Source organism: Rutilus rutilus (assembly GCF_951802725.1).
Source record: "Rutilus rutilus genome assembly, chromosome: 20".
NCBI lineage: Eukaryota > Metazoa > Chordata > Actinopteri > Cypriniformes > Leuciscidae > Rutilus > Rutilus rutilus.
The window spans coordinates 5,003,171-5,029,937 of NC_140225.1; the positions used below are offsets into that span (position 1 = coordinate 5,003,171).

The 26,767-nt window shown below is 36.6% G+C and overlaps 1 protein-coding gene across 1 annotated transcript in view; it reads left to right on the top strand.

Annotated features, from left to right (window-relative positions):
• mdga1 (MAM domain containing glycosylphosphatidylinositol anchor 1) overlaps positions 1 to 26,767 on the top strand; it is a 201,989-nt gene that overhangs the window by 56,630 nt on the left and 118,592 nt on the right. Inside the window, exon 4 of the mRNA XM_084391293.1 lies at positions 11,796 to 11,970. Coding sequence (XP_084247419.1) covers positions 11,796 to 11,970 — 175 coding nt within the window. The remainder of the gene's footprint in view (positions 1 to 11,795; positions 11,971 to 26,767) is intronic.

Below are 26,767 nucleotides of genomic sequence, written 5' to 3' on the forward strand. Positions count from 1 at the left end.
GTGAGATTCTTTGAATTGTCCTTACATTAACATTTAAATGGCAATTCTGCATCATGTTTGTACTTCTGCAATTCAAATCCTGGAATTGAGTCAGTGCTAGTGATTATTTTAGTTAAGCAGCAGACAGGGGAAAAATGTAATAAAAAAAAAAAAATTATACTACTTTTTTTTATAACTGTACAGTAGGGCTGTCACGATATTAGATTTTTCCTATCATGGCCAAAATAATTCACAAAAATGATATATAGCGATATCTATAGAAATCTTGCAAAAATTAAATACAAAATAAATAAAAAATGCTAGTCAAAAAGAAATTAAAAAGAAATTATACTATTTTATAGTATTATGTATAGTGATAAAAGCTATGCTGATTAGCATTGCATTATAAATATACATTATACTCATGAAAATACCCGGGATGGTTTGAAGAAAACAGATAAACCATATACTGTCACAATGGTGTGTTAATTCTCTTCATGTTTAATCAGTCAAAACGTCTCTATCTGCGTTTTATTTCGCTTAGTTTATTAGAGTCTCAGTTGTGGACATTCTGCGTGAGGGCGCTCTTCGACGTCGTGTATGAATGAAACAAATTACATATGAGAGTGTAGCACTCCATAATGCTCACATCATCCTATTTTGGGTAATAATAGTAAAAAAAAAATACTGCTCTCCAAACATATTTGAAGTAAACACATGATAATCCATATGTTTTTATCTGAATGACCACACTTTTGGACTTAAAGCCTAGAGGGATTGCAAAATATATTTTAACACAGAAAGGCGTAAGTAGTTAATAGGTTAATGTAACATTTCCCTTTTCAGGACTATCAAAATAATGGCAACTTGTCCAAATCTGCTAGATAACGGAGGCGGAGGTGGGCGAACAGGTTGGTGGTTTTGACCCCTTTTGCGCTCACTGTTGATCAGCAAGTCCTGGAGACTGGGGTGATTAACGAGTCATTTTTGTGGAATCCAAAGAACTTCCACTCTGGCGAGCTCTAACTTTCTTGGAGTGCGAGCAGAGTGTCTCGTCTGCCATATCCTTCGAGTCGACGACGTGTTTTTACGCGGCAGTAGGAGCTGCGTGCTGTGACTGCTTGGCTGCGTCCGAAATCCGATACTCTATTGAGTAATAACTTCATTACCACTAAAAAAGGACATTCTAAATAGTATGAATGTGTGTAATATGTATGTAATTTGGATGTACTACATCATTATCATGTGACCTACCAGCGTCAGTTACGTCGCTTCACTGCCGTTCACAAATCCTCTCCCGTGGCCTCATGGGATAGTAAAGTGTCCATCGTATGCAAACTTCAGAATCTCACCTGAAGTAGTAGGTCATCCAGGTGCTTTTTGCTTACTTTCTTATGAGCACTGTGAATTCAGATATACTTCTTTTGTCACACACTGTTTTTTGCCTACTAAATAGGAAGGGAAGTATTTCAAGATTTCGGGTGCAGCCATAGTGTTTTATAACAGGTGGCAACCAGCGTTAAGGTGCAATCTTGCCAGATACTGGCGCTGGATCATTTTAATGCTATATTATTGTATGTGTATTATTCATTTGAAATATTACGGTTATCACCAATACCGGTATATCGCGACACCCCTAATTAACACGATAACGGTATTTAATTTTTTAAGTATCACGGTTATCGTCACTACCGGTGTATTGTGACACCCTTACCGTACAGGAGAAGATATTCTAAAAAATGACACCCCAAAAAAGTCCAAACAGTTGCCCACTAGTTAATTCGACACTGGACAGAAGCCGTAATTCTATTATGCTGTGCGCCTACTTACCTGATTTACACAAAATCAATCAGGACTACCTGGCGAACGTTAAATAATTAATATTCATGAGCTAAGCTGATAAGGTCTAAAATGTGTCTACTTATATTTCAGATCATATCAACGCCCCTGTTTGGAAACGGTATAGAGGAAGATGAGGATGAAGTGTGTGACGGTGAGACACAGAGCAGAAGGAATATTAAAGCAGTGTGCTTGTGTAAAGCCCCCAGTGGTGGAGTGTTCTAGAAAGCATGGTTCTCGTTGGCACCTCAGTGTGCACGGCATCTAAATGCATTACACCAGACTGCTTCGCGCAGAAACGCTTTTTAACAGCCTCTGATTGGCCACAAGAGAGAATCAATTAAAGGAGGGTTAGACACGAATGTTTTAACTTGTACCAGATGTCTCGCTGTACCTTTGGTGATAGCGGGAGGGAGAGACTCATTCATCAGAAATGTTTGATATTTTAAAAAGCTGATGTTACTGGTGGAGTAAACACTGTTTTAAAAGAGCTCACATTATGAAAAACATACACTTTTGAATTGATGTACTTTGATGTACTGTATAGACATTCACAGTTCAGACCAGTTATAGAAACTACGCAGAAAAAAACTTTATTTGGAAGCAGTTGTGTTGTGATATCACAGGTTAGTGAATCAGAAGTCGTTTACATATATAAGTCTTAAAGGAACTGTAGCATAATAAGCCTGTTTAATGCTTTACTTAAGAGAGAAGGTGGAAAATTAGCATGACTACGTCAGACTTCTTACTTCCGCTCAATTTCATTTCGCTTCTGTAGTCAGTCTGAGACAGCGTAATAGCTTTCCGTTTTCCTCCGGTCTGAAAACAGCCGGCCAATCAACGAACAGAGGGCGGGCTGAGAGCCGTGACGTAGACGCTGATTGTACCGTGGATGCGTAGATTTACTTCACATAATCTGCAAAAGTCGTTCACAGCCATGTTCACTCCGGTATTTCGCTCGATGGTTTTGTTTTCGCATCATACTACATGTGTTTACAGTGGAAGTTAGATGCGGCTGAGCATGCGCATAACACACGCCATAACCAAACGTTATGTGATTGGCTTACGGGAACCAATGATTTTAAACTTCAGACAAGCGCCCCCCGCGAGAAAGAAAACGCTTTTCAATTATGCCATGCCAGACTCTGTCTACGAAGCAAAGCGAAGTAGCAGAGTTTGGTATTACCAGGCTAGTGGAAAATGTGCATTTAATATTCATTTACAATAATCTTGCTTCAAGAAATCTTGATTAACAACATAAGTGCTTGATTTAACCTGAGATGAGTGGTTTCACTGCAAAGTGTGAGTTCTCAGTTGTTTCATTTAAATATCACCTTTGTTTCAGATGTTTCTTCTAAAGATCCTTGAGGAATAAAAATACCGTATTTTCCGCACGATAAGGCGCACTTAAAAGTCTTTCATTTTTTCAAAAAACGACAGTGCGCCTTATAATCCGGAGCGCCTTATTTATGGATCTGGCGCTTTATGTTAACGTCTGTTAAACAACCGCTGACTTAAACCTTGTTTATACTTTCGCCTGACACCGGAGCGCGAGCCTCCGCTGACTGCGCGCGCAACTCCCCAAACAGACGAGGCATTTATACTTGACGCAACTGTTTTGTTTTAGACTGAACACCAGACCATATAACTGATTAAGACGCGCAAACTGGGTGCCGGTGTGATGAGATGTACTACTAATATCCGTCTGCTCGGGCAGATTCGGCTCAAAGTCATGCATCTTCGGATTCAGAGGCGCGCGCGCTGTTAAGCCGAATCTGCCCGAGCAGACGGATATATTTTTTTTATTACCTTCGCGCTCATGCGGACGCGTCGAGTATAAACAAGGTATCTTGGTTTACATTTGGACTTTGGATGTGATCTTAGGCTTGAAAAGGTTGGTGACCACTGCATAACGCAAACCCAGTCAAACGTTTGACTGCAGTATCTTCTATTCTATGCGCCTTATAATCCGGTGCGCCCTATATATGAAAACAGTTCTAAAATAGGCCATTCATTGAAGGTGCGCCTTATAATCCGGTGCGCCTTATAGTGCGGAAAATACGGTAGTCAAATGTGACCCTGGATCACAGAACCAGTCACAAGTCGCACGGGTATATTTGTGGCAATAGTCAAAATGATCGATTTTTCTTTAATGCCAAAAATCATTAGGATATCAATTAAAGATCATGTTCCATGAAGATATTTTGTAAATTTCCAACCGTAAATATATAAAACATTTATTTTTGTGAGTGAATGCAGCACAATCGCGAACATAAATGACCAACTTTAAAGGTGATTTTCTCAATGTTTCGATTTTTTTGCACCCTCGGCCAAATATTGTCCTATCCTAACAAACCATTCATCAGTGGAAAGCTTATATGATGTATGAATCTCCCATTTAAAAAAAAATACCCATGTGACTGGTTTTGTGGTCCAGGGTCACAAATGAGAAATCAAATGTTCAGATTGTTCAGTAAGAATGTAACACTATAGAATGAATGTGGATCATATCTCAGATCATTTGGTATTGGGAGCAATTCATTAGAAATAGTTGAGTTCATAATGAGATTTCGGTAACACTTTATTTTGATGGTCCCATTTGAACATTCACTTGACAATGAGTAACTTTGCAACTACATGTCAACTAACTCTCATTAGAGTATTAAAAGACTTTCTGCTTAATATCTGCTAACTATTATGATGGTTCTCCAACAGACGTTCTACTGACTGCAAGTGTCTTTGCAACTGCATGTCAACTTATTCTAACCCTACCAGTCTATTAATACTCTACTAACTCTCTAATGAGAGAACAACTGAAAGAGAAACAAAAGAGATCTCATTTGTTATTTTGTCCAGCAGAAACCCAAACCATGAGATATGTCACTTCCTCAAATCTTTCTCCATCGATCACGTCTCCATTTCAGCGCTCTCTCGATGGAAAGGTTCACGTTACAATCTGTCAGCGCTCCGCCGCATGCCTCGGTCAGCACTGACATCATGACCGCCATCATAATCATGTTCCTATAGTCAGTCGTGATGCCAAGGGTGTGTTTTCAATTCCCAGGGAGCACACATGATGGTAAATGAAAGCCTGTTTGTGTAAAAGCCAAATGAATCAATGCTAGGAATGCAGTAATCATCATGATCATCGCGATTCAGTTTCCTGTTCCAGACATTGCTCTCTCAAACTGATCGATCTCAGATTGCTCTTGATTGCCGTCCGAGAGGAACTGGATCTGTCCCCTGATCATGTGATGTGTTTAACTCAGTGCTCAGTAAGTCAGTGATTATAGAACATCACAGATGGATCAGACTTGTCGCCGATGAACTATGTGTCAGTGAAATCCTGTAAGTCAGGCCAAGCCAGACTTTTGACTGTGGCCTTAAAAACTAGACCTCACTGCATTTTTTGTGGCCAAGAACCATCCACTTAGACACGAAAAGATCGACTGAACTTCAAAAGATATTTCTGCGTATGTTCAGATGAAAGGAATTATGACTGCTTTGTGACACAGAAAGTTAAAAGAAGTTAAGCTATTGGGGGAAAAAAAAACATTTTAGGTGAGAAGATGAAATTAAGTTTTTAACTTGGCAATTCAGTGTGCATGAACGAGAATTAATGAAATTAAATTGCTGTGCTAAATGACTGAAAATGTATTAAAATGAATGATAAAAATATCCAGTGTTACCAGAAGGGCAGGAAAAAGTGCATGTGCACATCTTAGTTTTATTTATGTACTAGTATAGTATTTGTCATGTTTTTATCTATCTATCTATCTATCTATCTATCTATCTATCTATCTATCTATCTATCTATCTATCTATCTATCTATCTATCTATCTATCTATCTATCTATCGTTCTATCGTTCTATCGTTCTTTTGTTCTATCTATCAGTCATTCTATCTATCTAGCTTTCTAGCGTTCTATCTAAGAACGATACATAAATAATTAGCATCCATCCATCCATCCATCCATCCATCCATCCATCCATCCATCCATCCATCCATCCATCCATCCATCCATCCATCCATCCATCCATCCATCCATCCATCCATCCATCCATCCATCCATCCATCCATCCATCCATCCATCCATCCATCCATCTGACATTTTTCAAAACGTATAGTAAAACAATGTTTATTTAAAAGTACTTATTTACTGAAATCTAAATTACTGAAAAAGGTGCATGTACACATCTATCTATCTATCTATCTATCTATCTATCTATCTATCTATCTATCTATCTATCTATCTATCTATCTATCTACCTATCTACCTATCTATCTATCTATCTATCTATCTATCTATCTATCTATCTATCTATCTATCTATCTATCTATCATGGGGCCTTTAAATGTGTTGCGTCATGTTTGATGCCTTTAGTTCTCACGTGTAGTTTCAGAAGGCTAAAAAATATAGTTGCATGGACTATACTTTTATGATGCCTTTTCCATTTCCAAGCTTTTCCATTCTGCCTCTGTCTCACATAAAAAACGAGAATAATAAGGGGTTCAAACAACAATGAGGAGAGTAAATGATTCATTTTGGGATGAACTGCTTTTCTATTGAGAAAATGTCCATGTAAATGTGTTGTCTTCATAGGCTTGTATAGGGCAGAAGTGTGATCTTGCATTGTGAGACTGAAGGTGTGCAGCATCAGGCCACGTGCAGCAGATGTACTGTATTCCTGCCCTCATTGTGTCCGTGAGTGGAAAAAGCCACCTCACATTTTACACTCTCATTTATTACTCTCGGTGTGGGAAGTTTAATAGAGCTGCTGTTTGTGTAACATATGGAGAGGTTTAAATACTCCACAGAGCTGCGTGTGATTCGATTAGGATTGATTTCGGTGAACAGAGGTGCAGTTCAGAACGGGAAATGAGCTGGCAAAACCTGACACCGCTTATGTCTTCTTTCTTTCTTGCTGTTCCTCACGCTCCTGTGTTTTCTGTTTCTCTTCAGATCCTGCATTGACAGATTTAGTTTTCTAAATAATGTTTGAGTTACAGTTATTAGAACAGGACGTCTGTGATTTCATGTACTGATTCGGAAAGGATTGCAATCTCTATGCTTATTACCACTGGGAACCTCTGTTATCTGGATCTTATGTGTGTAACAATAAACATATTAAAATAAACAAGACTTATACATACATATATTTATTATTCGAAATATACACGCCCGTTCAAAAGATTTAGGTCTGTAAGATTTTTTTTTTTATTGTTCCTACTTCTTAAAATAAGTGCTTGTGCTCACCAAGGCTCTATTGATTTGACCAAAAATACAGTAAAAACTGTAATCAAGTTTTCTATTTTAATATAATACACTTTCAGGGTGATGCATGAGTCCACTCCGCTTCACACTGGGGTCCTGCTCACCGTGTCTGTGTTTATTTGGCGATAATGACCCGTAATTATCATGAGTATTGCACGGCTACTTACCAAATAAATAGCGTTCACCTTTTAGGCTAATTGTACATTTTACCTTATTTATTTTACGGATTTTGCAACACTTTAGCAGTACAAATGGACAGTTTCTGTCATGCCAATAAAGCACAAAATTGAACTGAGAGAGCTAGAGCGAGAGAGAGAGAGAGAGAGAGAGAGAGAGGAGGGGGGGGGGGGGGGGGAGAAAGGGTTACAAGATTTTCGAGTAATACACAGTGTAAAGCTGAGCTGCAAACATTGAGCTTTTGTATGGAGTGATCACTCTTCACCGATTTAACATGCTCACACATAAAAAGCTCGGCAATGAGCATTAAACGTGCTTACAGTAGCAATAACCCAGTGCTAGTTCTGAAGAGGCCACAGCCGCACAGATTTAAGCAGGCATGACAGGCATTAAGCAATAAACGGCTCTTTGCGGATGCTTGACTTGAATTGGTGTCACTCGCAAAGAACTTAATTTATAGAGGCAGTTATGGGATAGGCGGGAAGAGAAAACCTGAAGCAGAGAGAGAGAGAGAAATGGGAGTGGAATGATAAAAGCTCTCTCCGGACGCGACTGGCTTTCCCTGAGGACTTCAGGTGAATGTGCGCAAGCGTACTTTATCATTTCAGTCCTGCAATAAACTATTTTACCTCACACAACAAATTATGTTTGTTTTTGGCCTACAATGAGACATCTAATCCTAATTGCTGTACTTTTTTCTCCTCATTTATTTGTGACCTTTGCGTAATGCCGTAACTAATGCTAAATTTCTCGTTTCGCTGCCTCTTGCAGCTTCATTATGGATTAGTGCTGCTGCTAAACATCTACTATAATGAAATATTTGCAATTTAAATGTTGATTGCAAATAGTTTTTCATGAAAAATACATGGCCATCATCTAACTAGCCATCATCTCTATCATCACTTATATAGTTTTTGGTAACACTTTATTTTACAGTGTCCTTGTTACATATGTTACATGTTATTACCATAGTAATAACAGTAAATTATGCATAATTGCATGCAACTACCCTAAACCAAACCTCAATCCTACCCTAACCCTATAGTAAGTACATGTAGTTGCTTAATATTACTCAGTACTTAAATATATAATTACACTGCAACAATGACACCATAAAATAAAGTGTAACCTAGTTTTTTTTAATGTAGAATTTTTCATTTTTAGTTTAAGTTTAGTAATTGTGTTATGTTATTTTTAATGTGTTTAGTGTTTAATATGGGTTTTATATATTTGTATTTATTCGTTTGATTTTTTTATGAAAAAATTAAAACCGAAATGAAAATGAGAAATGTTAATTTGGCAACTAGCTGAAATAAAATAAGTTTACTGTAAAGAAAATATATATTTTTAAATATAAAGTTTAAATTAGCGATAATAATCTTGCCCTTGGCCTGAACAAACAGAACCAAAATCATTACTAGCAAAATGGAAAGTTCAGATCCAGAACCCATGTGTGTACAGCGTCAACCGAGCCTGATTTTTCAGCAGAGAGAGATGGAGACGCTACTGTACAACTAACAGAGAGACTCATGGGAGTTCGTTCCCAAGAGCAGACAGAAACGAGTGTGTGAAAGAGGGAGACAGGCAGGGTTTGCTGGGTCTGTTGGGATCTGTGGAGCAGTAAAACACTGTGATGTGCGGCAGCCTCGTCTCTTTCACTGGTTCATCCGTTTCATGACCAATTTCTTCGTCCCATGTTGCGGCAGCATTTCAGTGTCTGTTGCCATCAGCCCTGTTCTCTTCATATCACGGAGACTTGGAAAGTTTCTGTGGCACTGTGACTTTGCATTGCTGTAAGTGAGGCGTCTGAGGCCGCTGTAATGATAGCCTATCCAGCGCCATCTGTCTTACATCTGCCAGCGGCGGCCCTTTGAGAGCCACGATGAATCAACACAATGATGCTGGAGTTTTGGGCTTCTGAGAACACAAACAGTACGGGTTTTTTTTTTTTGACATTTCACAATCAATGGTGGATCCTGAGACTGGCGTCAGCACAGATCAGAGGTTCAGCTCAATACTGCCCTTTACTTGAGTGAATTGTTACCTATGATAGCAAGTTTTCTCATTATAGAAGATAAAAAAAATACTGTATATAAATGTATATGCATAAATGGATGTATATCCTGTAACTTATATGAAAGTATTTCATATATCTTTTTATCTTTGTTATGTTACGTTTTGTTATCTATCTTTTTTTTAAAGAGAAGTTTCTTATGCATATCAAGCCTGCATTTATTTGATCAATAATACAGACAAAAACAGTAATATTGTAAAATATTATTACAATTTAAAATAATGGTTTTCTATTTTAATATTATTTAAATATTATTTATTTCTGTGACGCAAAGCTGAATTTTCAGCATTATTGCTCCAGGCTTCAGTGTCACATGATCCTTCAGAAATCATTCTAATATGATGATTTATTATCAATGTTGGAAACAGTTGTGCTGCTTAATATTTTTTTTTAGAACCTATGCTACTTTTTCAGAATTCTTTGATGAATAACATTTTTAAAAGAACAGCATTTATTTAAAATAAAAAAAATATTTTATAACAATATACACTACCATTCAAAAGTTTGGGGTCAGTCCTCTTAAAAAAAAGAAATGAATACTTTATTTCAACAAGGATGTGTTAAATTTATAAACAACTTTATTAAAATTTATAACCGATTTCTGTTTTGAATAAATGCTGTTCTTTTAAACTCTTTATTCATCAGTTGAATCCTGAAAAAAGTATCACAGGTTCCAGAAAAATACTAAGCAGTACAGTTTCCAACATTGATAATAACTGAGCATAAAATCAGCATATTAAAAATGATTTATGAAGGTTAAAAAACACAATTACAACATTTGAAAACACAGTAGCACTTTACAGTAAGTTTTTGGTGACAATTTAGAATGATTTATAAATGAATTTTAATTTTATGTTAGATTGAGCTTTATTGTGGAGTGTTGACATATCTTAAAATATTTGAATGTAGTAATTGAATATGATAATGCTTTCAAAATACTATACTATATGAAATAGTTGAACAGTTTTGAGGTTTTAGCATCCAGATTATGGCGCAGTGCAGTTTGTTTGGTGCAGTTCCTCACTTTGTGGTTTGGAGTTCTAGGTTGAGGAGGATGCAGAAATGAAAGTGGCACAACTTCTCAGCGAATTTGCCTCATCAAACAGCTTTCGACCAGCTTTTCTGTTCTTTGCCACCAAGAGGATAGGTTACACCCAGGAGCGCTCTCTCTCTCTCTTTCTCTGTGTTGATTTCTCACCCGCTACACCTGATAAATGAACAGCAGCTGTGTCCCAAATCCACAGGCAAATAAACCTAAATAAACACAAAGCTTGTCGTTTACACAGGTCTGTGTAATCCCATAATCCTTTGCACGTACGTCCTAACCTTCCCTCCGCCCCCAGCGCTGCCAACTACAATGGCCTGCTCGCCCATGTGTTCAGAGGTGACCCCGCTTTAATAGAAGCAGCTTACTGATGTCCAGAGGTGGAGAGGTGGAGGAGATTACACCGGCTTTACTTTGTGATTTTCACTTGCCCTTACACACTCAATGCAAAGATTGTGTGAAGGCATCAAAAGAATGATTGAGATGGATGAGAGTGTGATTACCGTCAGAGTCTGACCGCTGTACTTACACTAGGGTCAAACTTATGTAGTCCCACTGTACTTCTTGCTCGTCAACGTGACCGGCCTTTCTAGACATATTTTTTAAGCCGTTTTTCCTGTACATTGACTTAGTAAGACAAAATAAATTAGAGCTTTTTCTAATTTAAATGGCTAAATATTATATTTGTATATTTCCTAATCATTTTATTAAGACACAATCTTTTCATTGATTTTAATATTTAAAAATGTAACTAAACAAGGCTTCAGTTTCTCTAGATATTTATTTATTTATTTTAAATGATGAATCAGATTCTGCACTTTTTCTTGACAATCACATGTGTAAGCAAATTAAAGCAAAACAGACCAAATACTAAGTAATTCTATTATATATATATATAGCTGTACATAGCTGTGTGCATAGCATGTTGTGTGTGTGTGTGTGTCTTCCGGGAGAGTCTATTTGTCCCTGTAAACCACATACACTATATTGCCAAAAGTTTTGGGGCGTCTGCCTTCACATACACATGAACTTTAATGACATCCCGTTCTTAATGCATCCGTAGGGTTTAATATAGAGTTGGCTGAACCCTTTGCAGCTATAACAGCTTCACCTCTTCTGGGAAAGCTTTCCACAAGGTTTAGTAGTGTGTTTATGGGAATTTTTATGGGAAAGTTTATGTGCAAGTGTGTGTGTGTGTTCTTGTATGTATGGTATGTGCATAGTGACATGGGTATTATAACGTAAAACATGGTTATGAGGACACTTCTAAGAGAGTGTATGGAGAGTCCCTGTAAACCACATATACAATTATGTGTGTGTGTGTGTGTGCATGACATAAAATATGCACTGAAATGCAGTTGTTTTGCACGTTAGCTCATGAGTCTCTGAATGTCGCCCCCTGCAGGTACGGTGGACCAAGACAGCAGGCAGCGCTTCTGACAAGTTCCAGGAGACGTCCATCTTCAATGAGACGCTACGGATCCCCAACATCCAGAGAGTGCAGGGCGGCCGCTACTACTGCAAAGCTGAGAACGGGGTGGGGGTGGCTGCCATCAAGTCCATTCGCGTAGATGTGCAGTGTAAGTGATAGGGCCACGATCCCTCCTCTTCCCGGCCTGATCCCTCCTGCAGGAGGCGATTCAGTGTGAACTCTCCAGTGCTCCATCTCTGTCCTAGAGCTGGTTAAGAGAGGACTTGGGCTGGATATCAGTGTGGGTGGTTTTGGAAAACAGGAGGGGAAGCGATGCTCAGTTGAGCTGCCAAGACAATAGAAGAAACAAATCATTGCACCCACCAGCTTTTAGGGAGATTTAATAAGCTGTGAGTGATGGACATATGGGTTGTACTGGACAGATGCGCCTGGAGAGTTCGGGTGAATGAATTGGAAGGATCTCGAGTGAGAGTTGAAGCCATAGTTCAGGCAGGGTCACACTCTTTTTGTGTGTAAGGGAATCCCTGCAGTGCTGCACAGAACCATTGACCCACTGTCCCATTGAGCCAAGGGCCAGGTCAGCGGCTACGGCCAGACCCCACCAAAACCACTTACAAAATACTCCTCACTCTCTCAGGTCAACCTCACATTCAACACAAACAACCCTAGGGTCTGTTCACTCAGCACGTGTTTATTTTATTTATTATTTATTTTGTTAAACAATAATATGGTTTTATACAGTATATGGTTATATATACATATATATATATATGTGTATACCCATGTGTATACATGTTAGGGGTGTAACAATACATCGTTAAAATTTCAACAATATGTATCGTTAATGTAAACTATATGATTTGTGATATAGAGTTAGTTTTATCCAAGGCTGAGGTAGCTGTATATTTATAAGGTATAATTCATCCAAAAGTGTAAATTCTGTCATCATGTACTCACCCCAATGTTGTTTCAAACCTATACGATTTTTGTGCAGCTTCCAAACACTAATGAAGATATTTGCGTGAGGAAAAAAATGTAAGTTTACGGAGTTTCAGTAACATTGCTACATTAAACTAATTTTTGAATATAATGTATAATAATGCAATGGGGGAATATTTGTGGGTCCTGATAATAATAAAATAATAATAATAACAAAGTAATAATAAAAAAATGTGATTAAAATATTGTGAATATATATATATAGTATTGTATCGTGTGTTCAGTATCGCGATATGTATTGAATTGTGACTTGAGTTTATAGTTACACCCCTAATAACCCCTAATATATATATATATATATATATATATATATATATATATAAACCATACAAAAGTGAATACATTTTATATAGTTAAATTTTTTACAAATATTTATTAATATCTTTTTATATTGTTTTTAATTATTTTCTTGTTATCAAAATGAAAAAAAAAAAAATTACTTCATGGAATATTCTCTGAAAAGTGTAAATATATTATGCTATTTAGCTTAAAACATTAAACAAATATATTATATATCAAAAGTAAACAAAAATAGATTGCAAGGGGTCTCGAGATGCACTTTTATGAAGTATGCTCCAGAAATAATGGACAACAGAAAATAGCTGAACAGATTTCAAAAGTCTCATAAAAATGCAACAAAATATTATCAAACTGTGCAGTGGAATAAAATAAAAAACACATTCTGTGTGTACCGGCCCTTATTCTTTCATAACTACCTTCCCTCATGGCTTTGCACGTCTCCGTTGCAACATGCTCGTAACCTCTCACACACTTTTGTATGTTTAATTTACTTCCAACCGTTAACACACAGCAAGAATCAGTGACCGATCTCCCTCTGCGGTGTTGGACCATCACGCTTCCCCCAGAGGATAGATGTGTTGTTCCAGAGGGTTCCCTGGGGCTGGATGATAATTGTGTTGCAGGTAAACAGGGCAGGCTGACAGCAGCTCTGAGTGGAAGCTCTCCTGACGGGTGATGCTTGTTCAATTTTACCCTGCCGGCTCTATGTGGCTCCCCGGATGACTTTAGCACCACAACACCGTCAATTAGACTCAGCACGGACCACACACACACACACACACACACACACACACACACACACACACACACACACACACACACACACACACACACACACACACACACACACACACACACACACACACACACACACACACACACACACACACACACACACACACACACACACACAAAACGTCCCCCCCCCCCCCCCCCCCCCTCAATTTTCTACAGCACCAAACCCCATTACTGAGAGAAAAGAGAAGGAAGAGAGCAAGTGTGAGCTGTGAGATGGAAAGGTGAGAGGTACAGAAGGTGTGAGAGATAAAGATAGAAGAATTGCGGAAGCGGGATTGAGAGGTTGGGGAAGGCATGACAAAAAGACCCTCAGAACGGCCTGATTCTTTTGTTCGGCCGATAAAAGATCCGTGCTATACTTTTGTAGCACGCCGCCAGTGTTCACACATGGCCATCTTGGCACAAGCAGACTTTTAAGAGTTATTTAGTTGGAAAAGTGATGACAAATCTTTCTCTCTCATTTTCCGTTCACCTCCGTTTTTCGCTGAGGTCTCTTTTGGTTGTGGTTGCATCCAGAGGCGTTTTGATGTGGTCTGTTAAAGGGACTTTGACAGAAGCAGTCACTGGTCTGTGTGTGCTGTGTTAAAGCTGTTTTCCTGATTTTATGTCAGCATATTTCATCTATTTAACCTCGGCCAAGCGTATGCTACAGAGGTGGACAGCCTTAGTTATCATCAGAGAGAGAGAGAGAGATACAGGAGGAAGTGAGAGGTCGAGAGCAGCGCTGCACAAAACCACATATTATAAAAAAAAAAAAGATTTAGTCTGCGGTCTGTCTCAAAAATTATTCAAATAATAAGGTATAATTATAGGCTGCCTTAGGGTTTAAAGACAACTGGACGAAGTGGGATTGAGGCATATATTTAAAAGTAACATGCTTTAACCTGATATGCCATAAAACATGATGCTTATCACAAATTTTCTGAATTTGTATTTTTTTAACTTGTTTTCCAGTGAAAAAATATGTAAACATCTTTGAACAGGATATATTTACTTAATATATTATGCAAAATATATAATACTATATTAGGCATAATATATTAAGACATTTATATTTCCCCTGTTATTCACATAACAATAGTAATAATACAATTTTTAAATAAAATCTCGAGAACCCTTGCAATCTATTTTTGTTTACTTTTGATATATAATATATTTGTTTCATGTTTTAAGCTAAATAGCATAATATATTTACACTTTTCAGAGAATATTCCATGAAGTAAATTTTTTTCTTCCATATTAATAACAAGAAAATAATTAAAAACATTATAAAAAGGTATTAATAAATATTTTTAAAACATTTAACTATATAAAATGTATTCACTTTTGTATGGTTTATATATATATATTTTATTATTATTATTATTATTATTGTATATATATTATATATATATATATTATAATATTATATATTATTTTGATTTCTTTTAAGTATTTAAAAAGTGTTTAAACAAATATTATTATTATTATAATTTTTATAATCTTTTTATTTTATTATACTTTTGATTATTTTTAAATAATTTTTAAAACTATATGTAATATTTTAAAATATTTATTATTTTTGCTTGCAGAAAATGCACTTTTGCGTAATATATTAAGCAAATATATCCTATTCAGAGATACTAAAATAATTTCCCCAAGAAAACTAAAATCACTGCATTTCAGCATTTGTCAATTTAAAAGATATACTAATATGTATTATTATTAGTAGTTGACTAAAGTTGTATTGTTAGTCGTATTTACAAAAATAAACTAGGCTACTAAATATGTGACAACCTTAATATCTTTTAGAAGGTTAATTTAATATTATTTTTGCTCCTCAAGTAAATTATGATATCTTACTGACAAACAACAACAATACGGATAAAGAAAATGATTTTTTGCAATGTAGTGAGTTGTTGGGAAACTAGTCAATAATCCCGAGTGCTACTAATATAGACACTGATGATCCGAGGCCATCACACACCTCTCACACACACTCAGCATGGGCCGGGTCAGTCTTTGACCGTGGCACTTTGGCCAGTGAGACAGTGGGTAACTGTGTTCTGGGGTCAGCGTGCCTCTACTGTAAGGATGGACTTGGTTCAGAGACCCGGTTCTCACCCTTTCATTCATTCGGTACAGTTCAGATCACACACTCCGGCTCCAGGTAAGAAACACAACAGCATGCGTGGAGTGACTGGTTGGGTGAACTTTACACCACAGATTTTTTTATGACATTTCTTGTATATATTTTCAATATTTATATTGCATTTTGTCTAGATGGATTTAATCAGGTATGTGGGCATACATCACTGAATCCTATGTGCATATTCATGTAATTTAAAGTGGATCACTTGAATTGAATAAACAGTGTGATATTTCACACTTTTATTGGTTAGAATATGAAATGATGACATTTTAAATGCTGTGCAGCCTTGAATAGTAGAGTACACAGAATCACTTGATCATTTATTTCCTCTTCAGTTCTCATGAGATTATGAGCTCTTGACATGGCCTGAAGATGTATTTTGTTGCATGTTTGTGGAAGTTTTAATACTGTAAAAGTTCCTGCATGTGTTTCTTCCCAGAGGAGACTTTTATTACTCAGATGTTGCTCTTTCATAACTCAGGAGATGTAACGGTGTTCTCAGTCCAGGTTTCATTTAAGTATCGACTTTGTCTGAGATGATTCTAAAGAACAGAGCTATAAAATGAATGTGGAAAATATGGACATGAAAGGATTTGATGAGAAATGTTTGAGCTTATATTGGGATTTCTGACTTTTGAGTGTAGACATTTGTATCTTGTAAAATCTAAGCAATTTCACTCTCATTTAAAAGTTTGGGATCAATAAAGAAATGTATACTTTTATTCAACAAGCACTCATAAAATTGATCAAAAGTGACAGTAAAGACAATTGTATTTTATATAAATGTTCTTTGAACTTTATATTCATCAAGTGTCAAGGTTTCCACAAAAATATTAAGCAGCACAACTGTTTTCAAATTTGATAATTCTAAGACATATTTCCTGAGCAGCAAATCATCATGTGACCCTGGACCACAAAACCAGTCACATGGGTCAATTTTATGAAATTGAGATGTATACATCATCTGAAAGCTGAATAAATAAGCTTTTAATTGGTGTATGTGTTGTTAGGATAGGACAATATTTGGCAGCGATAAAACTATTTGAAAATCTGGAATCTGAGGGTGCAAAAAAATCGAAACATTGAGAAAATAACTTTTAAAGTTGTCCATTTATGTTCGCGATTGTGCTGCATTCACTCACAAAAATAAATGTTTTATATATTTACGGTAAGAAATTTACTAAATATCTTCATGGAACATGATCTTTACTTAATAGCCTAATGATTTTTGGCATAAAAGAAAAAGTGATCATTTTGACCCATACAATGTATTGTTGGCTATTGCCACAGATATACCCGTGCGACTTGTGACTGGTTTTGTGATCCAGGGTCACATATTATAATGATTTCTGAAGGATCATGTGACACTGAAGACTGGAGTAATGATGCTGAAAATTTGGCTTTGTAACTGAAGGAAAAAATTATAAACTATTCAAATAAAAAATGTTTTAAATTGTAATTATATTTCACAATATTACGGTTTTACTGTATTTCTGATCACATAAAAAAATACTGAAAAAAGATTCCGAGAAGCAATAGACTGCTTTATTTGCTCTACATTAAAAATGCCATTAGTGCCTAGGAAGAAATATGAAAGAAATCTTATTTATGATTTTTCTTTCCATGTGGATCAGTGTGTACTTGTGATGTGGACTCCATTCAGGGTTTGTTCATGTGTGCTGAGCTGAAGTGTGTTCGGTTGTGCTGGTCGAGCGTGTTTGGGCACTCGTCTCCGCTCTGATTCTGCTGGAGTGTGTGTGTGTGTGTGTGTGTGTGTGTTTGAGCTGGCCTTAAGCCCCGGCCTGTCTGTGCCTGCCAGAGTCTGCCGTCACAATACAGTCCACAAAAAGCCCCTTGTGCTGAAGACACCAGAAGAGCACTGGAGGAGAATAGAAATGAACCAGTGACTCACACACACATTTTAAACAGGCCTGACTCTATATACTAAGTCTTAGAGCACTAATTGGAAAAACAAAGTACAAGAATTTCCCTTTCTGTCATAGGTTTTAGAGCTTTCTTTTTCTTGTTCTCTCTCTCTCTCACACACACACACACACACACACACACACACACACACACACACACACACACACACACACACACACACACACACACACACACACTACTGTCTAGGCCTACACAATGACTCACCTTTAGCCAACTACCCATCACAATCACAACCCAAAGGTCAAATACAATGTACCTTCCCCTCAACCACAGAAGTGTACGTTTGTGTGTGTGTGTGTGTGTGTGTGTGTGTGTGTGTGTGTGAGAGAGAGAGAGTGAGTGAGTGCCCACATGTGGTTTTTCCTAAATGGCATTTTAGAGTGAAACCAAAACCAGTTAGTTCATCGTATGTGATCTGTCTGTGTCATCATCATCTCATCCACTGTCACCGTAAGTCTTTTTCAAAGGACTCAACATAAAGGAGAAGAGAGAATGAGAGGAGGATAAAGAAAGGTGGAAGAAAATAAGAGGAGAGGCAAAGTGGAATAGAGAGACTTGGTCAGTTTTTGTCTTTTGATTAAAATGGCCTTCAGATTTAGAATTATGTTTCATCCTGTCATATGTTTAGTCAGATTAGCTCAGTTAAACTACTGATAAAATCGTCAGAGCAGCGCTGACAACACGTTTCTGTGCGAGTGTGTGTCCGTACTGTATGTGTGTGCTTTTGAGTGAGAGATAGAATATGTGCTTTCTATACAGTACATCATAAAAACATTTATTTTGTCGCAAAAAAACATGGAAATAATTTGTCGTTTTTATACTATTGTTTACTATATTTATTTGCTCGGTCAGTGTCTTTGTGGGTTTTAGTTCTGTAGGCTGTAAAGACCTTTAAAATAACTGAAATCATTTGGCGTAGTGATATGGAACTGTAATGCGGTCAAGACCTGCCTGGAACTACTTTAGCCGTGGGCTTCCCTAAAGAAATTATAACACACCTTTGAACGTTCAGCAACCAATCAGAATCAAGCATTCAACTGCCACGTAGAATAATTAAATAATATAACAACTTTTAAATTGTTTTTTATTTGAATATATTTTAAAATGTAATTTATTCCTGAGATCAAAGCTGAATTTTCAGCATCATCACTCCAGTCTTCAGTGTCACATGACCCTTCAGAAATCATTCTAATATGATGATTTGCTGCTCAAGAAACATTTCTTATTATCATCAATGTTGAAAACAGATAATAATATCTGTGGAAAGATATTTTTTTGTGGAAACCATGTCGCAGGTTTCAGGATTAGAACAGAATAGAAAGCTTAAAAGAACAGCATTTGTCTTACCTTTTGATCAGTTTAATGCATCCTATTAATTTATTTAAAATATTTTAATGTACAGTACTGTGCAAAAGTCTTAGCCACCCCCACCCAAAAAAAAGGTTTTAAGTCAGTTATTTATATCTTTTGCTATAATGTGTCAGTAGGAAATATCAGTTTACATTTCCAAAAATTCTTTTTGCCATTAATTGTAATAATCCAGTGAGATTTGTGTATGCACAAGGAGTCTGACAACAGCCGGTATGATCTGATCTCACCATCATCGAGTCCGTCTGTGATTACATGAAGAAACAGAAGAAACTGAGACAGACTAAATCCAGAAGAACTGCGGGAACGTCTCCGAGACGCTTGAAGAAACCTTCCTGCAAAGCTACCTGAAAAACTATGCGCAAGTGTACCTGGACAAAAGCCGTTTTAAACGCAAAGGGCCGTTACACCATATATTGATTTGAATTAGTTAATAGAAATTAAATCACAAATAAATTCAATTTGTGATTTTATTTTTGAAGGCATTCTCACTTTACAGCATTTTAACACAAGTGCCAGTACTTTTCACAGTACTGTAGCTTTGCAGGAAGGTTTCTTCAAGCGTCTTGGATTTAGTCTGTGGGGGTATTAACATGCCTAAGACTTTTGCACAGTACTGTGTGTCTGATTATTCTTATATGTGGCACTTCTTGGAAGAATATTATCATTATTTCAAATGATTATATTCTTCCAAGATCTTCCGGAAAGATGGAGAGGGAAGCAATGATAAAGAGACAGTACAGACAGCGGCGGGACGTCTCTTTGAGCTTCAGGATGTTAGACAGTGACAACAGGAGATAAGAGACGAGTGGAGGAGCTCGTTCTCTCTCCTCCTCTCATGAGTTTAGCGGAGGTCGTGTCGCGGTCTGACCCCTGATCCTCTTCTCACTCCACGTCTGTTCTCTGGCTCGACTCACCATCCGCTTCGGAAAACGCTTTTTTCATGTTTCTGAAAGAAGTCTCTTGTGCTTTCAAGGCTGCATTTATTTGATCAAAAATACAGTACAATATTCTGATTGACATTTATTATCACTATTTTTCATGGTTCTTTAATGAATAGAAGGTTCAAAAGAACAGTATTTATTTGAAAAAGAAATCTTTTGTAACATTACAAATGTCTTTACTGTCACTTTTGATCAGTTAAATTCATCATTAATTAAATAATAAGAATAATCTTATGGGTTAAACCCATAAAGTGCTTCAGTTTAGCGGTGTTCATTCACGTCTTTGTTCTCTGGCTTGACTCGCCGTCCTAGAAGCCTCTGGTCTCGTCAAACAGTTGTGCTAGGCCACGTCTTCTTCTAATTGGCTGATCTGGGTTGATGATGTTCCCGCCCCCTCACCCCTGTCTTTTGATGATGTCACCCGAAGGCATGCCCCCCCCACCCCGTCCCATCCCGTCCCGTGCAGATCTGCCAGGCTTCCTCCTCACGCTTGACAGCAGGCTGCTGGATGAAAGAGAATGCTTCACACCGCATGAAAATTTCATACGGCTCTAATAAATATCTGCAGGCGGTCTAACAGCCACACAGTCTCGCTGAAACGAGTGCTGGCTCTCTCTGCACCCGGCACGACGTGTTGGCATAGCCAGCTTTAGTTTATCTTTGAGATCATTTGGTGAGCGAATATTGGAGGACTTTTTAAAGTGTCTGAACTGCTCTTTTCTGTGAATTTCTGTGAACTTGGTGGAAGTCGGAGAGACTGCGAGTTAATGTGATGTTGCTTCATCTGTAGTTTTCTCTCCAACTTTGTATTGAATAAACATTAACAAGAGCTTCACATTAGGGTTATTCAGTGAGACACTATTTAGCTCGTTCAAATTTATAGCTGAAAATTTGTTTGTAAGGGAGAAAAGGGCTAGACCAAAAGTAAGAGCAAAAAAAAGAAAGAAATTGAAATAAAGTAAATGCTACATTTTATAAGTGTTAACATTTATCCCCCCATCTTCTCCACTTAGACTCCTATCAAACCCATGATATATAAATGCTAGATTTTAATATATACAGGCGATTTTTACTTTATATGCATTATTTTATTGTAAGATGGTTAATAACTTTCTATCAGCTTTTCATATATTTTTGCAGACGCATATCTCGCATACAGAGCTGTAATAGAAGAGTCGCTCATGAATGGAACACCTTCTGCCTTACCTTTACAAATATGCTTTTGATTGCTCTGCCTTCATTCTGCAAAAAGTGTACAAAATAAAAGAAATAAAAATCATGCTCTCTTTTTTTAGACGAGTATTCCAAGGCTCTGTCTCTAAACAGGCTTTGAGTTACTTTTAATGGGAAAAGTTTCAGATTTGTATTTATTTTATTATTTATTAATTATTATTAATATATATATATATATATATATATATATATATATATATTTTTTTTTTTTTTCATTTCAATTCATTTTATTCAGAAAGGAGGATGGCAGTGGGATAGGATAATTTTTCATTTATTTTTGTGATCTGCGATCGAAAACGTTTCCCGTTTTGGTCTTCAAGATGGTGGCCAACATAGCCATTTATGTTTTATTTATTTTATTACAAAGTGTACAAAATAAAATAAATAAAAATCATGCTCTCTTTTTTTAGACAAGTATTCCAAGGGTCTGTCTCTAAACAGGCTTTGAGTTACTTTTAATGGGAAAAGTTTCAGATTTTTTATTTATTTTATTACTTATTAATTATTATTAATATTTTTTATTTATTTTATTTTATTTTATTTTATTTTATTTTATTTTATTTTATTTTATTTTATTTTATTTTATTTTATTTTATTTTATTTTATTTTATTTTATTCAGAAAGGAGGATGGCAGTGGGATAGGATAATTTGTCATTTATTTTTGTGAAAGTTTTGGTCTTCAAGATGGTGACAGGTTCTCGTGCTCTCTCTCCCCACTCTCTCTCTTATTCCCTAACTTGTTTCTCTCTTAAACTCCCTCTGTCTCTCTGTGCTGTTTAAACCGTGTTATTCAGACTTGGATTGTGTCTACAAAGCCCCAAAGCCGGAGGAAAGGAAAGTGACAAGGCCTCTGCGTCTCTGCTCTTCTCTATTCCAGCTCCAGTAAATCCTCCGACCTTGTGCTCTTTTGCCATTTGTTGTAACACAGCAGCAGACACGGCACAGACCTGAAAGTGCGATTGTTCGGAAAGATTTTTAATATATAGAGATGTGAATTTAATAACGTATAAAATCTGATCAGTTATGAAAAAACGTGTAGGCTTTAGAATTATGAACATAACTTTAAATAAAATATTACTTTTCAGATAGTAATTTTTTTGCAGAACGTTTCTGCTTTGAATTTGTAATTTATATTTTCAAGCACCAAAATGGACAAAAGAGCAACATTTTTAAATGGTAGACAAGCACAAATGATGTGTTACTTTAATTCTGGTCTGTTCCTCACATAAAGCTTTTTATAAAAAAAATTATAATAATAAACTGTTTATTATACTTTTGGAGTGCTTTTTGAAGCTTGACTATGGAAAAGAGCAGCTCAGACATTCTGCGTAATATATAACTTTGCATTAAAGGGAAGAAGAAAGAATATCATATGGGTTTGATACAACATGAGGGTCAGTAAATGACTTTAAGAGTTGTATTTTTGGGTGAACTATTCCTTTAACATCTGCGAAAGATTGACATCATCACACTGCATTGCAGTCTAAAAGAGAGTAAAACCCACTGAGTGAGAATACCTGTGGATCCGAGAGGATTTTCAGCATTTTATCTTTTGTAAGCTGAAACATTATTGCTTCCCATATCAGTTCTTGCATCTTGCTCATTTAGACTCTTATTCTTATTCAGATGAACTCTTAGATCCACATCAACATCTCACAGACCACACACTCTCACTGCACTTTGTAAAGACAGTTAATAACTTTCTATCAGCTTTCATATATTTTTGCAGACGCATATCTTATTGAAATGTGAAATGGGGAGCTGTAATAGAAGAGTCGCTCATGAATGGAACACCTTCTGCCTTACCTTTACAAAGATGCTTTTGATTGCTCTGCCTTCATTCTGAAAAAGAGGTACAAAATAAAATATATCAAAATCAGCTTTTCTTTTTATACTAGATGAGTATTCCAAGGCTCTGTCTTCTCTCAATAGGCTTTGAGATACTTTTAATGGGAAAAGTTTCTGAATTTTTAGCTTTAAAAAGCATTGAAACCATTATTTTTTTTTGTTGGTATTTTTAATTATTTTGTATTTTAGTTATTTGCTGCACAATTGTATTTTATTGAAATTTTTTAATTGTAATAATTTTTAATTTTATTGAAAATTTTATTTGTATATCTATTTATTTATTTATTTATTTATTTTATTTGTTGTGTCATCTGCGTGGCAAAGCAGTCACACATAACACAATATATAGGCTATATTTTCCATTTAGAGATAAATGTTTTGAAGTGTTTGAAAGGTTCGGCTAATTAGCACAGATTTTTTTTTCTCATGGATTTACTTAAAGCTACACTGTGTGATATTTTCCCCCATCTAGTGGTGAAATTGTATATGACATCCTCAGTGAATATTAGTTTCTGTTCCTTTCAATTTCGAGGGCGTTTTAAAGGAGAACTCTGCAACTCTAGCGAACTCTAGTCACTTCTTCGCTGATTTTCCCTTTTGTCACATGTTTTCCCCACGAGCTCCCCCTACAGCTGTGGGGCGTATATTTCACAACACAGTCGTAAAAAACTCACTTGCGGCGGCCTCCTCCCCCTCTCTACCGCTGCTCATGTGCGTTTTTTTTGATCGGAGCAAGCCAACTGTATCGTGTGGAGCTATGTCTACCGAGGTGGGTAATCTGGTAATACATCATACATGCGTGGGTGTTTATGTCGAATTGCCGTAAAGCAATTTGTGTTTCGCGCTCGTTCTCGTTCTAGTTCTCGCTTCTCACGAGACTTCCAATTTCTATCTTGCCGGGACGGTAGTCCCCAAGTTGCAAGGTTGGTTTTCCGCCTGGGAACGCTGGGGGGAGCGGGGAAAGTCACCAATATCACCAGAACAGGTTGTTTAACCATCCAAATGATTTCTAGACAGTTTTATTAAGTTAAAAAAGTTACCAAGTTCTCCTTTAACTCCTACGGTGGCCGTATTATTCCAAGATTAACATGGCTTCCGGTTCGACTTCATCCAATTGCGCCTTTAAAACTTTTCATCACCTGTGATCCGTCGCAGCACAGATTTATGTTACAAGGTAAACAATACTTTTTCACCATTGACGTGAGGAAAAGTAACGCAAGTTATACTAGAGGTCGTTCTGGCGTTATGCACAACCAGCTATGGTTAGACAAGCAACTATAAAACTTCGAATTTACACAAATAGGCTGAATTACCTGTCGAGAAGAAAGCAGGCAACTTCGGCGTCCGTTTTAAAATCTTTGCTCCTCATGAGCTCTTTCCATCTGGGAAAAGTTACTCCAGTATTGACTTTGGTCTTGCTGATTTGCCTGCTGTCGCGTTGACGTTTTAATTCTCTCTTTCGCTTCCTTGGCGACTCTGCTACATGTCCTCGAAAACAGGCGTGATCCTCCATCAGTAATCTCCCCCTCGCATTCGTCTCTGAGTCACTGAGTGTAAAGCGCGAAAGGCGAAGCTTGAATTTACAGGTATATGTCCCTCTTTGGCTAATGTAGTTTCAAGATGGAGGGGCAACATGGCGACCGGCATTCGAACCCCTCACCCGTATGTACTTTCAATGGCAGATTATAAACTTACGAGAATACTTGAAAGAAGTAAATATACATTAATGAGTACATATATTTTTGAAAGAACTAAGTGTTTTTTTGCTAAGAATCAACTAAAAAAATGACACAGTGTAGCTTTAAACATGAAGCGCAGAGCTTTGCCTGAATCCTGAGTTGTTTATATTGCATCCGCAGCTTTTATCTTCTGTCTCCGCTAGCGTGTTTCTTTTAGCTAGCTCATTTCTCGGAGTCTCTCCTGGTCAGTGTGGATCTGGATCTGTCGGTCACATGCACGTATAAAAACATGCTCTGCCGCTGCACTCCTGCTTCAGATGCTGAGATGGTTCCTTCTCCGTGTAAATGTCAAGTATTTCTCAGTCTGAATGTGTGCGGAACATGATAAAGCCAGCTTCCACAGATGACAATCTTCAGGTGATGCACAATGGAGTAAAGCCTCTATTCCAAATCCTATAGTGAGCCATGCTGTCTAATGCCTACATAGGTTGCATCTTAAGGGAAATAGAATCTCATAAATGATTTAAAACAATCTACATAGCTAACATAAGTAACAACTTAATACAAAGTGCATGTTGGACTTGACACACAATTGATTTTAATATAGAATGACATTAGCATGTTGCAAAGCTACACTCAAAAGATATTTAGGCTTACATGCAATATTTTATTAACAACATAGTTTCAACATAAACTCACTAATAAACTTAATATGATGCATATTTTTCAGTCATACTACAGTTCTACCACATAGGCTGCTCAATAGGTTTTGTAACATGGCTAAAGTGTCATTTTTTTCATTGTACTGTAATGTACAGTATGAGCTAAAACAGATGTAAATTCACAGGAAGCCGTTAATGATTCATGAGGATGTATTTTGTGGCGACAGAGGTGATAACATAGCATTTATAAATGATAAATGGGCATTTGGTGTCAGTGCTCACCTCAGCAACACACACACACACTCATCCTTGCTGCATGTGTGCGTTTTTCAGTTCTTTAATCTATAGCATAAACATACACCAACAGCAATTTTTATTTATTCTGCTTTAAAAATGTAAAAGTGCTTTCATGCTTTTTTAGGTGAGTAACAAACAGATTGAGAGAAATGCAGGTTCTGTAAGCGCGTGCGAAGAACACTATACCGTTCAAATGTTTGGGGTCAGTAAGATTTGTAAGATAATAAATTAATACTTTTATTCAGGAAGCATGCATTAAATTGATAAAAAAGTGTCAATAAAGACATTTTTAATGTCACAAAAGATTTATTTAAAATAAATTCTGTTCTTTTGAACTTTCTGTTCATCAAAATATATATATATATTTTTTTTTTTATCAAATATGAAGCAGTGCAACTATTTCAACATTGATAATAATCAGAAATGTTTCAGCAAATCAGTATATTAGAATGATTTTTGAACGTGACACTGAAGACTGGAGTAATGATGCTGGAAATTCAGCTTTGCATCACAGAAATAAATTACAATTTACAATATATACACATAGAAAACAGTTATTTTAAATTGTAATAATTTCACATTTTTTTATTTTATGTAGCATACTTTTAAAACGTTAAAATATCTTACTGACCCCAGACTTTTGAACAGTGTTTATTGATTAATTATCTTTTGATTCAAGTACAACCTTATGTATAGTTCTTTCTTTTGTAGACGTATAGCCTATAACAAATCCACTTG